Genomic DNA, 24,544 nt, shown 5'->3' with positions numbered 1-24,544 from the left:
TGCCTAACGCTCTGTGTTCATGGTTGCCAACTTGTACTTCCCAAGCGCTTAGTACAAGTGCTCTGCACGCAGTAAGCCCTCAATAAATACGATTGATTGATTGATGAATGAATGGAACCAATTAAGAGCGCTAACCAGGATATAGCAGTAATTACATCACATTTACTTGGCTGTCGACGACCCTGGCATCCATATTGTATGTTTGCATTTACATTGACTGCCCTGTTGGCTTGGGTGCACAATTACAACCCAAAGGATATATTCTATTGTAGGCTTATACAAATGCAAACTAATTTTCTCCTGCCTCTGTGGAGCAACTGAATAGTAATTCGAATTTTAAATGAGGACAGTGAAACTAACCGTGCAGTTTCTTGCCTCAGGCCACAGAGGGAATCAGTATATATCTATTCATCTTAAAACCAGCAATAGAAACTCCTTTGGGACCACGCAATCCTGCTAAAGAGTGTTACTGAGGGAGGCAGGAAGCCATAGATACAAGCCACATAATGAATTGGCTTCACCAGCTTTCAGATGTGCCCCCGGGTCAAGTTAGTTTATTTGTTTTTAATTTACCTGAAATTATAGGCTGGTTGAAAGATTCCTTTGTCTGTACCAATCTTTGTTTCTAGCCACCCAATACTTTTGAATCTCTCTCCCTTTCCCTCCTACCCCTTCTCCCATTTGCAGGATTAGAAAACTGAAAGCATTCTGAAGGCACATTAATCTTTCTGGCGTTGTCAGAATTGATCAGCGAGTTTTATTAAAAGCCCCAGGATTACTTGAAAGACCTCCTTGTCCAAATTTCAATAAAAAGAGCACCTCTTACTATCAACGCACCCCAAGGCATGCCTCTGGACTACGTGTTGACACTTCTGAAGGAAGAAAAGACCGCTATTGTTTAGGGAGTTTTACTGGTGGAAAGGAACTATTTTTCCTGATAGCATGACTCCTCTTGGGCGAGGTGAGCTGTTTCCTCTGCTGCTGCTGAGCTGGAGCTGCCTCATCGATTCTTCCTTTATCAATATCAATCGTGGGATGAGTGTGATGAAGGGACATTCTGCTTTCCTGTCAAGAGAAGACCTGCAATTTTCCATTCCCAAAGAGAAAGATGCCTGCAAAGTGGAAGTGGTGATGGATGAGCCAATAACTCAGAGAGTCGGAAAACTCACTCCGCAGGTAGGTCCCATTGGAAATTTTCTGTATTGTATTCTCCTTCTCCCATCCTCCACCTTCCTCCAGCCCTGAGAGTGTGTGTGTGTGTGGGTGTGTGTGTGTGACACATATATGTATTAAAAAATCGATCATTTAATCATTCATTCATATTTATTGAGCACTTACTGTGTGCAGAGCACTGTATTAAGCGCTGGGAAGTACAAATAGATCAATGTATGCTGTTTTAGAATCATATCGAGGGTCAGAACTGGAAAGGTAAGGGAAACTTAAATTAGCTCACCTAGTCTTACACAGCTTTTCTGTTTGAAGTACAACTTTTCTTCTCAAATGCCTGGCTGGCAAATCTTAACCTTGGAACCAACGGTGTTTACTCCTGACTAAAATAACACGTGTGGAAGAAGATGGAGTAGAGCGGTATCTAGGTTTTCAGGCTGATATACTGTGCCAAACCAGAAAACCATAGAAAATGCTGCCCTGTTTTTTTCTAGGGAGAAAAATGCCTCTAGCTGTTTGTGGACATAGAATAAGGGTAACAAACAACCCAAGGATAAGATATTCTGAAGCTGGGTAAAGCATCCATATGTTAGTCATGCCATCACTATGTGGGAAACTTTTTCCTTTTCAATTACCCAAAGTAGCCCCACTCACACAGTATTTTTGGTGTGAGTGTAGTAAATGCAAACAGATGGTAATGCTATGGAAGGCCTGTTTAGCATTTCTACTAAGAAGCCTCTAAAGCTATTTCCCACGTTTGTTTTCTGCTGCTCATTGTTCTGATGAATACTGTCCTTTTCAGAACTGCCCACCAGAGCTTCAAGGATGCATTCAGATCTATAAAAAACAATATAATTTCACTCTCAAATGGGGACAGTCTATTTGATTTGTAAAACAAGGCCCATAGCTACACTTTGCCCTGTCATGAAATGTACCTCTTTGTTGCTCTTGTGAGCATTATTTCTGCCTAACAGCCTGGCTAGAGTAGACGTATGCCATAAGGGAGTTAGGTGGTGGGAATCAATGGAATGTTTGCTCAGAAAAAATAAGAATCAGTTCAAATTTTCTTCTCAAACTTAGTCACCCACTTCACTTTTTAAATTCTATCTTCATTTTGAAACCATCAAAATCACCACAGGAGAGAATATCCTTGTGTGTATTTCCATCCTGACTGTATTCAAGTAGCCCAAATTGCTTGAGATCTAGATCACATGATATTTTCAGTCCAATTTCATAGAATGAGTCATAGGCCAGATGTTTATAGTCCAAATGAAATGGGTGATTGAGTATTATTCAGTTGAACACATCTCTTCCAAGAAGCCTTCCCTGATTAAACCCTCTTTTCCCCTATTCCCTCTCCCTTCTGCAATGCCTTTGCACTTGGATCTGTATTCTTTAAGCACTTGATAGTCACCCCGACCTCAGCCCCACAGTGTGTATGGGGCTGAGGTAAATTCAGCCCCATAAATTGTGCAAATTCAGTAATTTACACAGAAACGTGTTCTGCCCACATTACCTCTAATGCTCTACCTCTGCTCCTCTGCCACTTACCTCCTCATTGTACCTCGTTCTCGCCTGCCCTGCCTTCGACCCCCGGCCCACATCCTTCCCCTGGCCTGGAATGCCCTCCCTCCACACATCCACCAAGCTAGCTCTCTTCCTCCCTTCAAAGCCCTACTTAGAGCTCACCTCCTCCAGGAGGCCTTTCCAGACTGAGACCCCTTTTTCCTCTCCTACTCCCCATCCCCCCCGCCCTACCTCCTTCCCCTCCCAACAGCACCTGTATATATATTTGTACAGATTTATTACTCTATTTTACTTGTACATATTTACTATTTATTTTGTTAATGATGTGCACATAGCTTTGATTCTATTTGTTCTGATGATTTTGACACCTGTCTACATGTTTTGTTGTCTGTCTCCCCCTTCTAGACTGTGAGCCCGTTGTTGGGTAGGGACCGTCTCTATATGTTGCCGACTTGTACTTCCCAAGTGCTTAGTACAGTGCTCTGCACACAGTAAGTGCTCAATAAATATGATTGAATGAATGAATGAATTAAGGGTTCAAGAAATGCCACTTACTGATTGATTGATTGATTTCATCCACATTGGCAGGCCAACCAAATAAAATTTAATTTACACTCATCCTTGGATTGGGCCTATATGTTTTTTCAGTTTTACATTGAATTATTTATTTTGTTTGCTCTAGTTGTAACTATTTTTTGCTGTCTCCCCTGCTAGAGTATAAGTGCTAGTGTAAGAACTTCCAGGTTGGAGAAGTTGAGGTCTGAAGTGTATGGAGGAGGTATATTTTGGTGCAGGAGATAGGGCATGGGTGGAGGTCAAGGAAGCTCTTTTCAGAAAGTACCTCTTGTCCCCCTGCACTTGCTATGGGCTACCCCATCTGCACTACTCCACTTTACTGCTCTATAACCAACTTTCTTGCTAAAATTTCAATCTCTTTCCTGGGAGCACAAATGGTTAATATTCAAATTAAAAACTCTTCATATTCCTAAAGACAGTATTGCCACCCTTAGCCTTCTTTTCACTGGACTAACAATACCAATTTGGTATAATTTTCCCCATAGGATATTTTTTCCATTCCTTCAGAACAGCTTTTTTTTCTGGAATTATCCACTTTCTGGTGGCTCCATGTTAAATTGGACACTGTTTTCTAATAAAGAACTAATTAATGCAAAGTATAGTACCCATCTCTCACATTCTCCTCTCTCAATAATGTTTTAGTACCAGACTGGCATTTAAAATATTTTTCCCAAACAAATAACCCTAGGAGAGTATCCGACATTTCGAATGAAATCAGTCAGAATCGATAAATCTGGTCCATCATCATCATCATCAATGGTATTTAGTAGGTGCAGAGTACTGTACTAAGTGCTTGGGAGAGTTCAGTATAGCAGAATTGGTAGACATGTTCCCTGACCAGAAAGAGCTTACAATCTTGTGGGGAAGACAGACATTAATATAAATAAACAGTTAGGAAAATACCCAATCTGTACCTCTGTCCTGTTGGCTCTGCTTGGTTGTGGGTGCCTTCAATTTGCTTGGTTTTGATTGTATTAAGCAGAGAAAGAATTGCTGGTCTCAATATTTACTGGAGTCAGAATAAAAGATCGAAGCGAACGAGTAACTGATGACAGAACAAGTCGAAGCAATGAGGCATTGCAGAATGAAGGAAGGGTGGATTTATATTAGTTTAAAGGATGAGTTGGGGAGCGTGCAGATCAGTGATTTTGGAAAATGATTTGAGCAGCAGAATCAAGTATGGACTGGAGAGGGAAGAGGCTGGAGGCAGGGAGGTCAGCAAGGAGGCAGATGCAATTGCTTGAACCTGTGTAGTGGCAGTTTAGTTGGAGAAGGAGGGGCAAATTCTGGAGATGTTGTGAAGATAGAACAAACAAAATTTGGTGACTAAGCATGCAGCCTAGACTCACTAAGCTCATGAGGAGAGAATGTGTCTACTGACTCAGTTGCAATGTACTCTCCCAAGAGCTCTGTATACAGTAAGCCTCAAAAATACCACTGATGGATTGACTGGTTGATTATGCAGGTTGAAGGAGAGAGAAGAGTCAAGGATAATGCCAAAGTTGAGGGCTTGTGAGACAGGGAGGATGGTGGTGTTGTCAACAGTGATGGGAAAGTTGGAGGAAGATGAGGGTTTGGGAGGGAACTTAACATGTCCAAATCAGAATTCCTCATCTTGCCACCCAAACCCTCTCTTCTTCCCGACTTTCCCATCTCTATTGACAACACCACCATACTCAGTTAAGGTTGTGATTCTTAAGGCCCACTTCTGTTCCATGATTCTATATCCTTAATACAGACATGGAAACTTTTTGCTGCCATCATAAGTAGTTTTATAATGGCAGGCTATCCAAAGATCTGCAATCCTTGAGACAAAGCAATATATGGAGTTAGATTTTGGTCAATTTTAGGTCTTTTGGGATACAGATAATGATCTGAACTGAACCTCTCTATGTCCATATCCTCAACAGATATCTATTGATAAATATATATCAATATATATCTAGATATATATATATATATATCAATATCTATCTATCTATCTATCTATCTATCTATCTAATGTTTTGCAGGTTCTAAATGCTATCTACAATATTAAAGACTATATAAAATAATGAATGTGGTATTTGTTAAAATGAAGTCAGAACCTCCAGATGGAAAAATATAAACTGGATTATGGATTGTGCATGCTTGTGGATTGTAGATTAACTGTATGGCAAATTGTTCTGCAATTCCTTGGATGGGGTTTTGGCCCTAGTTATGCCTTACTTTGTATTTGCTTTTCTGGGATTCTGTTTGTGTTTATTCAGCCTTCCCAGAGTCTCTTCCACAGCTGTTTGGTTGTCGTGCTCTCATTTTTTATGAAATTCTTGCACTCTCATGGTTGTTCCAGGGGGAATCAAAAGATACCCACTCAAATTCTAGATAGTGCTACCTCACACATCTTAGAATTCTAGATTCAATAAGCACCCTTCTTGGAAGAAATAGAGTCCTCTAGACTGTAAGCTCACTGTTGGCAGGGAACATGTCTGACTCTGTTATATTGTACTCTCCCAAGTGCTTAGAACAGTGCTCTGCACACAGTAAGTGCTCAGTAAATACCATTGATTGAATAGATTTTTTCCTGCCATCCTGGCCTCTAATGCCTTCCCAACATAACCAGTCAAACCTGTCAACTTCCAGCATCTCACCCTCTTCCTCACCCACATCCGTATTTTGAATTTGAATTTTCAGTTTGTTTTCTTGGAAAGAAATGAGAATTTTTATCTGAAACCTCCTAAAGAAAAATTGGTGAAGGTTAGGGATTGGGAACCTGTAAAATCCTGTTCAATCATGGGTGAGCCCTTTGGATTTAGGATTCTTGTGAAGGTCTGGAATTTGCAGAACTGGGCAATCTTTTTTTTTTTTTTTCAAACAAACCTTTAACTCTCTTTCCAAAATTACCAATAGACTTTTCTTGATATTTGGTTCTGCTGCTTCTGATCCTGGCCACAGACACCTAAAGTAATAGTAGTAGTAGTAGTAATAATGATAATAATAATAATAACATTTTAAAAATGCTTACTATGTGCTAAAGCACTGCACTAAGCACTGAGGTAGAGAATCATGTCAGCTTTAGTCCTTGTCCCACATGGGACTCATAATCTATATAGTAGGGAAAAGAGGAGTTTAATCTCGAATTTACAGATGAGGCAGTTGAGGCACAGATAAGTTGTGACTTCCCCAAGGTCACACAGCATGCAGGAGGCAGAGCTGGATTAGAACCCAGGTCCTCTGACACCCAGGCCTGTGTTCTTTCCACTAGAAAACACTTTTGAACCACAGGAAGAGTATGAATTGGAATTAGTACTGGCTAATCAAAATTGCCTCATCTACCACAGGGGTTGGATTATTTACCAAATCTTGAGGCTGAGTGCAAAAGAGATGGGGTATTCTTTAATATAATATTATAATAAATTCATCTTGAAGCTTGTGTACGCCAGCTTTCTAGGAAAATGAAATTGTATAAGTAATACCCTTCAGTTTAATGAACTATTTAAAGTGGCTTGAGCAGAAAATGTTTTAGCAGCTGTCCAATTTTTTGGTTTTGTTTAAATATCAAAGTTGATCTGAGGACCAGCAAGTGCATTCTCTGGACAGAGATTTGAAAATGGATTTAGGCTCATTCCCACCAAGTATGTGTTCTATTAAGATTACCTCTCTTGATACATTAATTGAGTGAATTCTGCGCCTCTCCATGGGATCAGTCTTCTTTTAAAATTAATCTTTACTGAACAATTCCTTTTTTGACCTGAATCTTAATGGAGCAGGTCTAACAGACTGAGCCACCTCCTTCCTCTCCCCCTCCTGCCCTTCCCCATCCCCCCACCTTACCTCCTTCCCCTCCCCACAGCACCTGTTTATATGTATATGTTTGTACATATTTATTACTCCATTTATTTATTTTACTTGTACATATTTATTCTATTTTATTTTGTTAATATGTTTTGTTTTGTTCTCTGTCTCCCCCTTCTAGACTGTAAGCCCGCTGTTGGGTAGGGACCGTCTCTATATGTTGCCAACTTGTACTTCCCAAGTGCTTAGTACAGTGCTCTGCACACAGTAAGCACTCATAAATACGACTGAATGAATGAATGAATAACAGGATCCTGCTAATTTACTGCCATAGCCACATGCTTCTAGTTCCTCCTCGGAGATGTACCTCAAGAACCCTGATGTTCGCATGTTCACCTGATTGATAGATGGCAACTGAGGGTTTTTCCAGCCACCGGCCCTGTTTCCCCACCCTGTGCCACTGTGGCAGTTCTTAGAGTGGGGCCATCTCAAGCTTCCGCCAAACCTGGGCGAGAATAATTGTGAGAGACCCTCTTGAAAGAATATTGTTTCATAGCCCCGAGACTACGGAATGGCATCAGGGTCTACACCATCTGGGAAGGGGAGAGCCAGGTCCCCAGGGTCAATGCCACATAGGATGAAGAACCTGGCTGAGATCCTGGTCTGTGGGTGTCTGAAGGAGGCCTTGACTCCTCACCATTAGGCTCTGACTCCAGAGGAGCACCCAGGCATAGTTCTGTCCCTTTCACAACTCAGTGGCTGTTCTGGGCCCAGTTCCTTTCCCTGGACCCCTGTGGCCCTTAGTCCTTACACTGGCTTCAGCTCATGGCTCCAGGTTGGCAGGAAATAGGGTGAAGATAAAGTAAGCAGATTTTCTGGAGCTCCAAGTGGGAGAGGAGCAGGGATCCCAGAGGGTAGACTCAGTGGTCCAATCATGGGTAAGATTGGCAGAGGAAGAAGGTAAGGGATGAAGATATCTGGGTTGGGCATTGGAAGGGGGAGATAAAGGGAGGAGGAGAGGAAGCCAGAAGCAGTATGGCTTAGTGGAAACAGCACAGGGTTGGGAGTCAGAGAACATGGGTTCTAATCCCTGCTCTGCCACCCGTCTGCTGTGTGACCTTGGGCAAGTCACTTAACTTCTCTGTGCCTCAGTTACCTCATCTGTAAAATGGGGATTAAGACTGTGAGCTGCAAGTGGAACAACTTACCTTGATTACCTTGTAACTACTGCAGCGCTTAGAACAGTGCTTGGCATATAGTAAGAGCTTAAAAGAATACCGTGGTTTTTTTTAGTGGAAAAAGCATGGGCTTGGGATTGAGAGACCCTGGGTTCTAATTCCGGCTCTGCCACTTACCTGCTGTGTGACCTTGGACAACTCACTTAACTTCTCGGAGTTTCAGTTCCCTCACCTGCGAAATGGGGGATTCAATACCTGCTCTCCCTCCTACTTTGGGGGACCTGATTGGCGTGCGTCTACCCCAGTGTTGCATCTATCCCAGCGTTTACTATAGTGCTTGGCATTATAGTGCTTGGCATATCAAAATGTTTAACAAATACCACATATATATAGAATCACAGAGGCAGAACACAAACAGGAGCAACTGGAAGTAAATCTCCCTGTTGTCAGCAACTAACAGGACAGATTTTGTTAGGGCAATGGAGAAAAATAGATATTGTGCAACATTTTATCAACCTAATGTTAGGTTTGTCCCATGCAGGCTCAGATTGTCACTCCCCATTTCTTTTCATAATGAAAAAATTGCTTTTCGTCCATCATGCGTGGTCAAAAGTGAAAAATTTCCTAGATGGGCAGCACACTTGATTTATTGCTGAGTGTGCTCTTTTGAACAGGAAGTGTAGCAGTGAGAAGTCTCTAGTTTGAACTGGTTTACTGTCTTTAAAGTGAGTAATGTGTTAAGAATGTGTGACAATTTAATTATAAATTGTAATTGAAAAGCAGTTGAAGTGGAAAAAAAACAAACCTAGATGGTAATTAGAAAATGATTTAGCTCGGCTTTGTTTTAGTTAGTAAATTTATAGACAATTACGGTTGTCGCCTCTTATAAAAGGAAAACATATTAGGAAACATAAAACAGATGTTTCATTGAACAAAGCAGATTGAGTTTATGTTATAATCAGTATCTTTAGGTGATATGGAGAAAGGTCTTTTGCTTATCTCCCTTCTTGTCAATTAGAAAGAGGAACCAATGATGTCTTTGAGAAAAGAAAATCATTGTCTTAGTAATGAATTCATCCTGTGGGTGGACTATGGTGCTTACAAAAGTTTGAGGCTCTAAGTCTTGGCTTTCAAACTCAAAATCTTACCTCTGATTACAGCAAATTAGAAGCAAAAATGGATTACCCTGAGATCTTTTCCTAAACAGCATGTCCTAGTGGAAAGAGGATTGGCTTGTTAGTCAGAGGACCTGGGTTCTAATACTGACTGCCATTTGCCTGCTGTTTGACCCTGAGCAAGCCAATTAACTTCAGTGGGCCTCAGTTGCCTCATCTGTAAAACTGGGACAAAATACCCATTCTTCTTTTAATTACCAAACCCTTTAATTACTAAATGAACTGAAATCTCAGGCTAGGTTTTTCTCCTTCAAATTTTATACCTGGTCCCAAAACCTCCCAGGAAGCCCTCCTGAGGGAATTTGGTATCTCAGTTTATTGAATTTTTTAAATTTTTTTTATGGTATTTATTAAGTGCTTACTATGTGCCAGGCATTGTTCTAAGTGCTGGGGTAGATACAAGGTAATCAGGTTGGATACAGTCCCTGTCCCACATGGGGTGCACGGTTTTAATCCCCGTTTTACAGATGAGGTGACTGAGGCACAGATAAATTAAGTGACTTGCCCAAGGTCAGACAGTAGACAAGTGGTGGAGCCGGGATTAGAATCCAGGTCCTTCGACTCCCAGGCCTGTGCTCTATCCACTAGGCAACACTGCTTCTCCAACCATTGACTAACCATTTCTCATTAAGAGGGAAATGGTTAGTGGTCAAGCAGAAGTAGCCTAAAGGGCAATGAAAAATTGGCCATGGCAGTGGAGATAGTGGCAGTGGTGGTTTGGTGTGTGTGTGGATAGGTGCTCCCTACTTTTGTCTTCTCTTTCTGTTCCTCTCTATGCCTGTCTTTTCTTTCTCTGTACCTCTTTATTTTTCTGTTTTCCTTTCCTACCATTTTTACCCTATTCCCTGATGGCTCCATTTTGAGTTTCTGAGGTCATTGTTATCATTATTATATTTGCTAAGCTCTTACTCTGTGTCAAGCACTGTTCGAAGCACTGGGGTAGATACAAGGTAATCAGGTCGGACACAGTCCTTGTCACACATGGGGCTCAAAGTTTTCTTAGATGTCCCCAGCCTGGGTCTTGGTGAAAGCACTGAACCAGTAAGGTCCAAGCAGCCTCCCCGACTAGAATGCAAGTTCCTTGAGGGCAGAAATCATGTCCAACAAATCTGTTGTATTGCACTCTCCCAAGTGCTTAGTACTGAGCTCGCACACAGTAAGTCCTCAGTAAATACCATTGATTGATTGATTGATTGATCATTAGCTCCTTGAATGAGATGTAACCTGTTATGTCAGTTTTAAAGGCTTGGGAAATAGGGTTTGTCCTATTTTTCCAAATAGGAAATTTGTCCTGCTTTCTACTGGACTGTCCAGGTAGTGGCAGGCCTGGTCCCTACCTAGTGCTGATACAATACCAGATGCCTTTATGCCCTGTATTTTCATTCTGAATGCCCAATCCCCCTCCGCTTTGGCTCTTGCCATTCAGTACTAGGTTCAGAATTAGCACACTTGTTTATAGGGGCTTGGAAGGGGAACCCAAAGGCTTTGGAGTTGGAGGGGGGGATCAGGTATTCTCCCCCATACCCTCCACTGAGAAGTGCTGTAGGTTCTACAGACTTCCACAAATAGATTCCTGTGCTCTCACTGCATTGCATTAGGTGACTGACATAACATACTTATTGGAGCATATGTCTGTAACTTTTGGGTCAGAGAAGGGGCATCTGGTATCTGTGAAACCAAAATGTACCTCCTCCTCCCCCAGCATGAGAGCCCCCAGCTCATTCCAGGAAGCGGAGGAGATGTTCGTGTTCAAGAGAATGGGTCAATTTGGGGGTAAGGGTATAACTCTCTCCCAGCACCTCCTCCCTTTTCCCTGCACATTTTTTCCCTGAATATGAGCATTTTTTTATAGCATTTCAGGTACCATTTTTTAACTGGGCACAGAAAGCAATTAATCGATCAGTGGTATTGACTGAGCACTTACTGTGTGTAGAGTACTGTAGAGTACTCTTAGAGTACTAAGTACTTAGAGTACTCTTAGAGTACTAAGCACTTGGGAGAGTATGATACAATAGAGTTGGCAGACATGATCCCTGTCCTCAAGGAGCTTATAGTCTAATGGGGAAGGCAGACATTAAAATAAATTACAGGTAGGGGAAATAGCAGAGTATATCAATCAATCAATCAATCGTATTTATTGAGCATTTACTGTGTGCAGAGCACTGTACTAAGCACTTGGGAAGTACAAGTTGGCAACATATAGAGACAGTCAATCCAATTCCATTTTTTCTTCCAGGTCTCACCATCAGTACTGTCTGTTATGGGCTGATAAAACATTATTTAGACATTCTTTTAAGATTTAGTAGCAGCAGTCTGAAAATATGTTTCTCTAGGCCTAGTAGTACTAGTAAAATATTAGTAGTAGCAGTAGTAGTAGTAGTAATGGTATTTATTGAGCTCCTACTATGAACAGCGTACTGTATTAGATGTTTGGAAAGTACAACAAAAGCACAGGAGACATCCCCTGCCCACAAGGAATACACACCCTAATGTAAAAGACAGAAATGTTCACAAGCAGTGGAATCAGAATAAATAAAATTGAATACTCAGGCAAATATGCATAAATACACAAGTGCTGAGGTTGGGCATAAATGAATAAATTCATAAATGCAAGAGACCAAGATAAACGTAGTGAATAGAGTACAGGCCTGGGAGTCAGAAGGTCGTGGGTTCTAATCCCAACTCCACCACCTGTGTGATCTTGGGCAAGTCATTTCACTTCTTTTGGCCTCATTTACCTCATCTGTAAAAGGAGGATTGAGACTGTGAGCCCCATGTGAGACAGGGACTCTGTCCAACCTGATTTGCTTGTATCTACCCTAGCGTTTAGTACAGTGCCTGGCACAAAGTAAGAGCTTAACAAGTACCATGATTAGTATTATTATTATTGTTATTATTATCAAGAAGGGGTTCCTGAACCACCAGGGGTGCTCAGAAAATCCCACCACCTCCAACAAGCCTTCACTGATTAGCTCCTACCACTGCAAGCCTAGTCATATAATGCCATCCATCATATGAATGTATTTATTCTCATCATCAGACATTTGTACGTTGATTTATTCACTTGTCTTATGCTATCGAGTCATTTCTGACCCGTAGCAACACCACGGACACATCTCTCCCAGAATGCCCCGCTCTCCATCTGCAATTGTTCTGGTAGTGTATTCATAGAGTTTTCTTGGTAAACATATGAAAATGGTTTACCATTGCCACCTTCCATGCAGTAAACTCGAGTCTCTGCCCTTGACTCTCTTCCATGCCACTACTGTCCATCATGGGTGAGTTTTGAGTTGTAGCAGATTGCCTTCTACTTGCTAGCTGCTGCCCAAACTAGGAATGGAATGGGTAGGCCTCCGATTGACTCTCCCTCCCGTAGCTGAGACTGGTGAAGTACTGGAAACTCTCCAAGTGCAACCCTGAGAGGGGGGTGTACTCACTTACAATGGATATAATTATCTGGATATGCCAACTATTGCTGCTAAAAAAAATGATCTTTTATTTCCTCCTCAAAAAACGGTGGGGGGGATATGTGTGGTCAAGTCAATTATGCAAATAAATAGGTATATTTTTGTGCTAATATTCCAATGCTCTTTTTTTTTAGGTATTTGACTGCCACTTCCTCCCTAATGAAGTGAAGTACACTCATAATGGATGCCCCATCTTAGATGAAGATACAGTTAAAATTAGGCTATATAGGTAAGAAACCTGAAGTCTTGGCCATCCTTATAGGTGTTTTCACAGAGCACTTGCCTTATTTAGGAAGGTCTGAATATGTGAGTGAGGAGGCAGGAAGTGATATTGAAAGCAGGCAAAACCCCTAGGGAAGACCATTCTCTGAGACTGAAGATCAGCAAGGGTTTTCAAAATTATTATAGGGTTTTGTGCCTGTTTGGAGTTCAGAATTATAAAGGAAAGAAATGTATTTGTCCTCATTTATGTGAGGCAGCTGAATATTCAATGTTGAGAAAACATCAATGATATGTTTAAAAAATGCTGAACTGAAGAGAGAATGGAAAGCTTTATGATTAAACCTCAGATTTTGCAGTTCCTCTCATATAGTAGGGAACTGGAGTGCATGACCTTCCATCCAGAATGAATCAGGAGCTCAATTTTCCCACCCTGAATTTCCCTTACCCACAGGGTAAATGACAGCCCCCCATGTGTTGAGAGTGTCAGCAACAGAAGGATCCCATTCAGCACACAGTAATGGTGCTCTGTCAAGTGATTCTGTTAAGAACTGCAGCTGGAAGAATTTGGATGTGCAGCTCATCAAAACCATTACAAAGTCTCTGAGTCCAGAGGGCTGCCAACATAATCTGATCCTTCCTAACACTTACTTTTGAGCTCTTCCTGGGCTATGCGAAGGAAGGCTCAGTGATAACGCAGTAAAAAGATCTTGGCATTATTGTGGTTTTAACCCTCAAAACATTGGTCCAGTGTACCTAGTCAGCCAACCAGGCTTGGAAAATGCTGGGTACCCTCAGGCAGGATGTGGAGAACAAAGCAAAAAGCATCAAACTGCCCCATTTTAAAATCACAGTACCCCACATCTGGAATGCTAGTGGGAATTCTGGTGACTACATATTAAGTAAATCATAGAGTGGGAGAAGTTGAAGAGTAAAGCAGCCAACAGTATCAGGGAAATAGGTAAACTTCCGTAAGAGACTAGATTGCAAAGATTAAGTCTTTTCAGATAGGAAAGGTGAAGGCTGGGAAGAGTCATGAATGAAGTTTACAAAATCTTAAAGAGTGTAAACCAGGTGAACCCAGATTTTCACTCACCAAATCCCACAATCCCAGCACCATGGTGGACCACTGAAGATTTAAGGGGGTAGACTGAAAACAATTAAAAAGAAAACCTTTTTCACACATATGAAATTCATTACCCAGGAAGTTGTATAGAGAGAAAACCTTAAATGGTTCAAGAACGCTTTGGAAAAATTATTGAGTGAGAAGTCCAGAATAGGTAGCTAGAGGGAAAGTTTAAGGATGGTAAATGGAGTATTCCTAACCATGTGGTTGGATGTCAAAAAGGGCAGCTATCACATGACTCCTCCAAACATCTGTTAGTGCGATTGTTATAGACTACTGACTCATCATCAATGGAGAGCTTACTGTGTGTAGAGCACTGTACTAAGTGCTTGAGTCAGGACAGTTCAATAGAGTTAGTTGACACATTCCCTATCCACAACGAGCTTACAGTCTATTGTGGAGAGCCCTGACTCAGTAATGTCATTCCGTGTTTTCTTGTCAAGGAGGTGGGAGGTAGAAAGGGTGGGGTGATGACTGCCTTCTCAATGTGGCATATGGAGCAGGGTTGGGCTGTGGATAATTTATTATTATGTGTGGTATTAAGCACTTACTATGTGCCAAGAACCATACTAAGCACTGGGGTAGATATAAGATCATCAGGTCAGACCCAGTCCCGGTCTCCCAGTCTAAAAGGAAGGGAAAACGGGTATTGAATCCCCATTTTACAGATGAGAAAACTGAGGTAGAGAGAATTTAAGTGATTTGCCCAAAGTCACACAGTAGACATGTGGTATAGCTGGGGTTAAAACCAAGGTCCTCCGACTCCCAGACTCATGCTCTTTCCACTAAGCCACACAGATTCCCTGATTGTTCCTTGGCACCACATTTATTGACTCACTGTAGGTCAATTGAATAACTCCTGTTGTAGATCCTTCTTCTAGCCCTGACAGCAACCTGACAGATGAGGTGGTTATTTGGCTGAGGGGTTTTAGTTAGCCATGGCTTGGCGTTATTCTGACCACCCATATGCTATCCTCCTCCATTTCATCCTTCCTCATAGATTTACAGAAACAGAAACTTTCATAGAGACCTTCATACTTCGGATTCAGCTTCTGGAACCTGACTGCCACATCATTCGGATGAGTGCCAGGACTCTGGAGGTCCCTAAGTTCAAAGGCCTGTCTGGAGCGATCGATAAGAATGTACTTAGTTTTGAGTATGAAAGGAAAATCGGTCTGGAGTGCACCATCAAACTAGAGCCTCTTGAAACTCACTTACCAGCTCATGGGCACGTTGTCATCATGGAGCCTCAAGAGGAACCTCGGGGTGATCAGCCTCGTGGTTTTTTCCGTGGATCCCGTAAGGCCTGTCTTAATTACCTTCATCCATCTCCAGACACCTTCTAGGAAACCTACAAAGATTCATTCATTGAATCGTATTTATTGAGCTCTTACTGTGTGCAAAGCACTGTACTGAGTGCTTGGGAAGTACAAGTTGGCAACATATAGAGATGGTCCCTACCCAACAACGGACTCACAGTCTAGAGGGGGGAGACAGACAACAAAACAAATCATGTGGACAGGTATCAAGTCATCAGAATAAATAGAAATAAAGCTAGAAGCACATCATTAACAAAATAAATAGAATAGTAAATCTGTACAAGTAAAATAGAGTAATAAATCTGTACAGACATATATACACGTGCACTGGGGAGGGGAAGGAGGTAGGGCGGGGGGGATGGGGAGGAGGAGAGGATAAAGGGGGCTCAGTCTGGGAAGGCCTCCTGGAGGAGGTGAACTCTCAGTAGGGCTTTGAAGGGAGGAAGAGAGCTAGCTTGGCGGATGTGTGGAGGGAGGGCATTCCAGGCCAGGGGGAGGACATGGGCTGGGGGGTCGACAGCGGGACAGGTGAGAACGAGGTACAGTGAGGAGGTTAGCATCAGAGGAGCGGAGGGTGCAGGCTGGGCTGTAGAAGGAGAGAAGGGAGGTGAGGTAGGAGGGGGCGAGGTGATGGAGAGCTGTAAAGCAGAGAGTGAGGAGTTTTTGCTTGATGAGTAGGTTGACTGGCAGCCACTCGAGATTTTTGAGGAGGGGAGTAATGCCCAGAGTGTTTCTGCACAAAGATGATCCGGGCAGCAGCGTGAAGTATGGATTGAAGTGGGGAGAGACAGGAGGATGGGAGATCAGAGAGGAGGCTGATGCAGTAATCCAGTCGGGATAAGATGAGAGATTGAACCAGCAAGGTAGCGGTTTGGATGGAGAGGAAAGGGCAGATCTTGGCGATGATGCGGAGGTGAGATTGTTTGCACTCATCTTCCATTATGGCAGTTAACTTGGGACACAAAGTGAACCTCAGAATTAAAGACAGTGTTTGATGTGGAGACTGATATGGATTAGCCAGGGTTCAAGTGGGATTCTCACGGGATCTTAAATGGGTCTACCAGCACAGATTCCCCTAGGCTCCTTGGCAACCCCTTTGTTTTCTTGAAAAAATCTATGTGTTGGGTGGGGAGGGGGTTGGAGTGCGCTTTTGGGGTCAAATATGTGTTCAAAAAAATATTTACATTCCAGAACACAGAATTGATCCCAATTGCTCAAGTGGGAGCTGTACTACAGGGTTGAAGAAAATTGAAAATCTCCAAGTGAGTTGTGAAGAGTTCCTACTCATGGAGTTGAGATATCAGCACCTGGCTCCTCCTTCACCCAATGTTGATTACATCTCTATCAGACTGGACCTTATCGATAGAAGGAGTAAAACCATATACAAGGTAAGATTCAGGGGTCCTTGGTTTTCATACATTTTCCAATCAATTCATAGTTGTATTTACTACTCAAATCAGCCCTCTTAGCAGCCCTCCTTGAGCATCTCCTTGAAACAGCCAGGAAACTGTTCATGGCACCTGATTATGGGGGTGGGCATTGGAGGTCTAATGAAATGGATTTCTTCACCTCATAAAAGTCATATTTGCTTTGGAGCCAGTTGCCCACTTCCACCCAGGGAACCCCAACAGATTTGAGAAGCATCATGGTCTAGTGGATAGAGCACTTGCCTAGGAGTCAGAAGGACATGAGTTCTAATCCCAGCTCCACCACTTGTCCGCTGTGTGACTTTGGGACAAGTCACTGCACTTCTCTGTGCCTCAGTTACCTCATCTGTAAAATGGGAATTAAGAGTGTGAGCCCCTTGTGGGGCATGTCCAACCTGATTAGCTATGTGCCCCAGTGCTTAGTACAGTGCCTGGCACATAGTAAGCACTTAATAAATACTATTAAAAATTCCTGGTTGAATGGATAAATGTATCAAGGAAAAACTCAAAGATAGAGTTAGTATCTTTGTAAACTTTAAAACAATCATGTGTTCAGAATTACTCCTCCTCAGTACATTTTCCTCCAGACATCATTTCTGCCTCTTTAGCATCAATCTGTCAGCACCCTCTTTTACATTTACCCTATTTTGCAATTTGAGCCAAGGACCAAATTAAGACTAGAATTTAGATCTCCAGACTCCTCATTTTTACTTGCCACTTGCCTTTTATGTTATCTTGGACAGTCACTTAACTTCTCTGTTTCCTCTTCTGTAAAATGGGGGATTCAATATCTGATCTCCCTCCTACTTAGACTGTGAGCCCCATGTGGGACAGGGACTGTGTCCAGTCTGATTAACTTGTCTCTATCCCAGCACTTAGCACATAGCAAGCACTTAACAAGTACTCACTTTTATTCCCCTCACACTTTGCCTCTCTTTTTCCAGTCTGAAAATGCATGGTTGCCTATTCACATCAAGGGTGCCATTCCAAACCAGATCCCCAGAGCCGCATTCACACCTTTGTATATTCTGGAGGTGGACCAGTTCATCTTGAGCTCCTTGTCAACCTCGACTGTGGACTGTGAAGATGACGAGACACCCAAATCCTTGCTGGTGTTCAACATAACCGCACCCCCTCTCCAGGGCTACATAACTCATCTGTCTGACCACACTAAACCCATCTCCTCCTTCACTTGGGAAGACCTAAATGAGATGCAGATTGCTTATCAGCCCCCAAACAGCAGCCATACGGAGAGGAGGCATTTTGAGGTAATAAAGGGAAGGAATAAATCTTGTGTCTGTTTAGCGTTTTAAAATTCTGGTGCTGTACGGGCCTTAAGAGGTTATCTAGTTCATCCCTCTACTCTCAGGCAGTCCAACACTTAAATCGTTTCCAGATGTTGAGCAATACCTTTATTGCTTTGGTATTTATCACTTTTATATGTTGCCTTCATTGCTTAGTTGCATCTGGGTTCATAGAATGATCATAAGAATTCTGTTGTACAGATAGACAACTCTGTAACATTATATTTACTTACACACGCAGACACATGCACACACATATTTCTTTAACTACCCTCCAACCTAGAGACCCAAGTCTAGCACAAACTAACCAGAAGAGTGGTGTATTTGGAAATTATCCGTACTTAATTGTATCCAGCACCGAATGTGCCCTTCCTGTCTGTATCTTGCCAACACATGTCTGTTTATTTAACAGGTGGAGTTTGAGGTTCATGACTTCTTTTTTGAAAGGAGCTCACCAATTACTGTCCATATCTCCATACGAAAAGCAGATACAAATGCCCCAAGAGTCTCTTGGAACATGGGTGAGGCATTGGGTTTAATTTTGGTCCACTGACAAATTAAACTACTGACATTGAACGAAATAGAAATCTTAAATGCTTATAGCACCTTATATGCTTTAGAGTTAACCTTCAAATAAAACACCATTGGGAGAGGCTCTGCTTGAGACCACTGGGGTTCCTGAGTTCCTAGGGCTGAGAAAGACCCGATGAAGTCATTAAATCCTTCCCTCTGTCCTCTTGTGGGACCACGCCTAAACCAGCCCAGATGGCTGAGTACCTAGATGGCTTTGAAAGATCGTAAGAAACTCATTCCAACCTTCACTTCAGGAATGTTTTCCTTATGTCAAACCTAAAACCTAATGTCGCACATTAAGTCCATTATCTTTTATTCTGTTCTTAGAGAAGATGGAAAACAGATGGTCACCTGCCTCTGAATGCTAAGCCTTTGTAATTTGATGACGATTATTTCAGTGGCAAGAAAATACTCTGGGTTGGTAGCTTTTAAAAGGTAGTAATAGCAAAGCTGAGATGAAGCTGTGGCAAAGGAGACTTTGTAACAAAAGTAAATGTGCACAATTGGAAAATGACATGATCCTGTGAAATTGCAATTCCTAATAGAACAGGAAAACATGGACTTCAGTTATGTAAACTGTCCCGATTGAAAGCATTTTTGATAGTTTAGGAATGTAAGATGTTGGTGTCCCAGAAACTCAACTACACATCTTTAGATGAGTTAAAATCCTTCTTTTGGGATAGTTTACCATAGTTAAAAGAAAGGGGAATTGTATTTGGACTACATTGAACAGAGCAAGGGAGCATAACAAGGGTCTGGGTGCAGAAAATACTATAGGTTCTCACCAGCTCCCTAAACGTTTTTCATGAATTGCCCTGTTCTCATAGTGTAGGATCTCAGTCATGGTTGCAGAAAAAGAACATAGAATGAAAAATACAAGAAATGGCTATCTCAACAGGAGGAACTGTTTTTCCTACTATAACCCAGCCCGCACACTTTGCTCCTCTAATGCCAACCTACTCACTATACTTTGATCTTGTCTATCTCACTGCCAACCTCTCGCCCACATCCTGCCTCTGGCGTGGAACGCCCGCCCTCTTTATATCCGACAGATGATCATTCTCCCGAACTTCAAAGCCTTATTGATCTCCCCCAAGAGGCCTTCCCTGACTAAGGCCTCATTTCCTCTTCTCCCATTCCCTTCAGCGCCACACTACCACTTGGATTTGAACCCTTTATTCACCCCTCCCTCAGCACCACAGCACTTATGTATATATAATTTATTTAAATTAATGTCTGTTTATCCCTCTAGACTGCAAGCTCTACACACAGTAAGCACTCAATAAATACTATTAATCGATTGATTGAGCAAGTCCTTCCAAGAGCAATTGCACAAGCACAGCAAAAGAGGAGGAGGGTTGCCAACTGGATCTGTCATCATGGAAACAAAATGAGAAAGAGAGGAAGAGGGAAGGGATGAAGGGAGGAAGATCGATAGATAGGACCAGTGAGGATCCTTCGAGCCACAGAAACCCAAGGAGCTTCTTGTTCTCAAATCCCATTTTCCCCCCGCCTTCTCATTTTCTAGCAATCCAGTCAGCAGGTGACTGACCATCCATGAGCGAGGTATTGGTTTTCAGCTCCCAATCAATCCAGCAATCAATCATATTTATTGAAGCAGTGTGGCTTAGTGGAAAGAACACGCTCTTGGGACACAGAGGTCATGGGTTCTAATCCCGGCTCCACCACTTGTCAGCTGTGTGTCCTTGGGCAAGTCACTTAACTTCTCTGGGCCTCAGTTACCTCATCTGTAAAATGGGGATGAAGACTGTGGGCCCCACATGGGACAACCTGATTATCTTGCATTTACCCCAGTGCTTAGAACAGTGCTTGGCACATAGTAAGTGCTTAACAAATACCAACACTATTATTAATATTATCATTATTGAGTGCTTACTGTGTGCAGAGCACTGTACTAAGCACTTGGGAGAGTAAATAAAATATAACAATATAACAGACACATTCCCTGTTCACATTGAGCTTACAGTCTAGAGGGGGAGAGAGACATTAATATAAATAAATTACAGCCTTTCTGTCAAAATAAGTGATTGTGAGGAAATGACTTGTTGGTGGCTCATTAGTATTTTCAGCTGCACTTGCCAAAATAGTTCTCATTGCCATCATCTTCAGAAATGAAGGGCAGGTCTACCTATAATCCTTATGTTGGAGGGACAATTTCTTTTAGACTGTGAGCCCACTGTTGGGTAGGGACTGTCTCTATATGTTGCCAATTTGTACTTCCCAAGCGCTTAGTACAGTGCTCTGCACATAGTAAGCGCTCAATAAATACAATTGATGATGATGATGATGATTCCTGTGAAGGAAAGATTTTAGTAATGTTATTGGACTAGTGGTTAAATCAATCAATGGTATTTATGGAGTGCTTCCTTTGTGGAGAGTAGAGTTAATATTCCTGGAATTAACATTTGGTGGACATTAAATGCTTTTAAAGAACTATTTAGATAGTTCTTTGGGTGTCATTTTATTTATATTTTCTTCTAACTATCTCTTAAAATGGATGGAACAATCAGGCCTTCTAGAATGCAAGGATCACAGTCTTGGTTAACTTCTCACTAAGAAAAACATGTTCCGGGGGACTGACTCTCCTTTTTTGTCTTTGGCAGGTCTGAATCTTCTGGAAGGACAGTCTCGGCCCATCACTTGGGAGCAGCTTCAGATAGTAGATAATGATGACATCAGCACCGTCCGTTTGGTCACAGTAGATGGCTTACAGCATGGACGACTCACTGTCAGAGGTAAACAGTCATTCTCTGTTTGCTAACTGGTAGAATACTCTCTCAAGCACTCAGTACAGTGCTCTGCACACTGTAAGCACTCAGTAAATATGATTGATTGATGAGGCATTTGTTCTGAATTAAAATGCTTTATGAATCACTGAAGATTTTTTGCTATTTTGTGGTGGTGTCAGAGCTTCATTGTGCATTAATAATGATTTCGGTGGTATCTGTTAAGCATTTACTATGTGCCAAGCATGTCCTAAGCCCTGGGCTAGGGAACCAGGTCATCCCTGTTTCACATGGAGTGCACAGTTTAAGTGGGAAAGAGAATCCCCATTTTGCAGAAGAGGAAATTGAGGCACAGAGAAGTTGAGTGACTTGTCCAAGATCACACAGGCAAGTGGTTGAGATTAGAGCCCAGGTCCCTTGACTCTAAGGCTATACTGCTCACATGCTGTACCCTCCCAATCTTTGTTTCATGTTACCGATTTTTCATTCAATGTTTCATCTCTCCACCTGTGTGTGTCACCAGTCCCCTCCCAATCTTTTTATTCTTAGATAAATTAGATTCTTAGATAAAGGAGAAGCAACATGGCATAATGGATCTAGCATGGGCTAGGGACTCAAAAGGTCATGGGTTCTAATGCTGACTCTGCCACATCTCTGATGTGTGACCTTGGGCAAGTCACTTCACTTCTCTGTGCCTCAGTTACCTCACCCAGAAAATGGAGATTGTGACTGTCAGCCCCGTGTGAGACAGGGACTGTGTCCAACCTGATTTTCATGTATCCACCCCAGCGCTTAGTACAGTGCCTGGCACATAGTAAGTGCTTAATAAATACCATAATTATTATTAATTGTTATTAGATTGCAAGTCCCCAGAGAGACAGGACCATGGCTAAATTCCCATCTGTGTATTCTTTCTCAGTGCTTAGTACAGTGCTCTGCACGCAGTAAACATTTATTAAATACTATTATTACTACTGAATATTCAAGCCCTTATGGGAGTTGGAACATGAACACAGGGGAATAAAGGAATGCGAAGTCTACTCCAGTAACCTTCAACTTTCTTAAAACCCCACTTCCTTCGATATTGAGGGCCTATATTTCCCAAAATTCTTTAGGCTTTGGAAGAGTTGGGTCTGGCCATTAGGAGCCTAGGAGGAACTGGGAGGTACAGGCAGAGTGTTTGCACCTCAAGAGAGGAGGTTGAAGCTCCAAGAGGGCCTGTAGTTCTGCCAGTCACAGATCCTCTAACTCCACAGCAGCAATTCATTCCCAAAGCTTGGTGCCAGCCTGGCTCAAGAGGGAAGCATTTAGTTCATTGTCAGTAATCCCTTAAGATTATTGAATGCCTTCTTTTGAGGAGCCCCAAGGTTCCTAATAATCCTGTCTCTAGATAGGGACTGATTATAATTGTCCCCCCCTTTTAGACTTCCCCTTTTAGACTGTGAGCCCACTGTTGGGTAGGGACTGTCTCTATATGTTGCCAATTTGTACTTCCCAAGCTCTTAGTACAGTGCTCTGCACATAGTAAGCGCTCAATAAATATGATTGATGGTGATGATGATGATCCCCATAAAAAGACACTGACAGAGAAAAAAATAGACTCACAACATACTCATTCCCAGCCTACAATGCCTCCTCTGAGTAAGGTGCAAAGTTGTTAGGCAGTTTCCTGTCCTGTATCCTGTAATATAATTACAGGTAGTAAAGGGAGACAGGCTCAAGAAAGGAAAAATTTTTGAGATTTCAAACACAGGGAAATGAGTTGTCAAGTTACAGCTTCCCTAGTTTCCAAGGGTGAGAGCAGCTTTATTTGGCTGACTCTCTTTCGTGATCCTCCAAGTGCAGTTCTGTAGGGGTTGCCGGTTGACTCTCTATGCCCATCTTTGACAGAGCCCATCTCTACTGTTTCTGTCAGGAGGGAAAGGATTCATTTTCACCGTGGCTGACATTCAGGCCGGGGTGGTTCGCTATCATCATGATGACAGTGACTCCACAAAGGATTTCGTAGTCTTCAGGATTTCTGATGGTCACCACAGCATTCGCCATAAGTTTCCCATCAACATCCTGCCGAAGGATGACAGCCCCCCTTTCCTCATCACCAACATGGTCATTGAACTGCACGAGGGACAGACCATCCCAATACAAGAATCCATGCTGCAGGCTTCTGACGTGGACTCCAGTGATGACTATATTTTCTTCAATATCACCAAGCCTTCCCGAGCAGGAGAGATCGTGAAGAAGCCAGGACCAGGCTTTATTGGTAAGTTTGGGGGTCTCTTAAGCGAGCTGGAAATTTCCCCCTTTCTCTAGTTTTCTTTTAGATATATCTTCCCTCATCTGAATGTAAGCTTCCAGGAATAGGCTTCACAATCAATCAGTTCTCAAGTCACCTAAGTCTTCATAGGACATTACTGACCTTATGCCTTCCTTCCCTCTCAGTGGGATCCTAACTACTCATGTGACAAGACTGATGTCTAACCAACACACTCTGCCACATTGTTTGAATGTAAAAATAGGCCTTAATTGCGCTGATTGGTTTGTTCTGTTTCTGCTTTTGAGCCTTCTTGGCAGCCCCATTTTCTTGAAATCTCTGCTTGAAGTTGGTCTGTCTGCTGCAGTGGTTTCCCAGTTCCAAGACCTTATTGTTGATAATCATCATCATCATCAATCGTATTTATTGAATAATCTCATCCTGCCATTTGATATTTGGTTTGGTTAGCAGATGATGTTGGTAAAACTGCTCAGGAAGCTAGATGCGTCTTCTGGGCTAGATCCAGGGCTCATGGACATATGGAAAGAAGGTTTGCTACCCTGATAAGCTTTATAGACCTTCCACTTGGTATGGAGCACGCTGCCCTGTTGTCACCACACTCTAATTGCAGTCAGGCCATGCTGGGCCTTTGAAATTTTCTTTACTAGCTCCTTATCTATTTGTGCATCATTAGATAATGTACTGCCTAGGTAG

General features: G+C 42.3%; 1 protein-coding gene across 1 annotated transcript; it reads left to right on the top strand.

Annotated features, from left to right (window-relative positions):
* Nucleotides 1–942: 942 nt before the first annotated feature.
* Nucleotides 943–24,483, top strand: LOC119947867 (FRAS1-related extracellular matrix protein 1-like). Its single transcript, XM_038769521.1, has 9 exons — nt 943–1,176; nt 12,999–13,093; nt 15,210–15,508; nt 16,720–16,916; nt 17,900–18,223; nt 18,672–18,780; nt 21,457–21,588; nt 23,495–23,839; nt 24,302–24,483. The coding sequence occupies exons 1-9, from the start codon at nt 943–945 to the stop codon at nt 24,481–24,483; spliced, it is 1,917 nt and encodes a 638-aa protein (XP_038625449.1).
* Nucleotides 24,484–24,544: the final 61 nt, after the last annotated feature.

Source organism: Tachyglossus aculeatus, chromosome X4 (assembly GCF_015852505.1).
Source record: "Tachyglossus aculeatus isolate mTacAcu1 chromosome X4, mTacAcu1.pri, whole genome shotgun sequence".
Classification (NCBI taxonomy): Eukaryota; Metazoa; Chordata; class Mammalia; order Monotremata; family Tachyglossidae; genus Tachyglossus; species Tachyglossus aculeatus.
This window is presented reverse-complemented; position numbering and strand designations above follow the sequence as displayed.

Excerpts from the sequence above, each read along its gene's own strand:
- LOC119947867 (XM_038769521.1), top strand. The coding sequence starts at position 943 with ATGACTCCTCTTGGGCGAGGTGAGCTGTTTCCTCTGCTGCTGCTGAGC. Across the intron at positions 1,177-12,998 it reads TCGGAAAACTCACTCCGCAG|GTATTTGACTGCCACTTCCT; the intron begins GTAGGTCCCATT and ends CTTTTTTTTTAG. Across the intron at positions 21,589-23,494 it reads TGGACGACTCACTGTCAGAG|GAGGGAAAGGATTCATTTTC; the intron begins GTAAACAGTCAT and ends TGTTTCTGTCAG.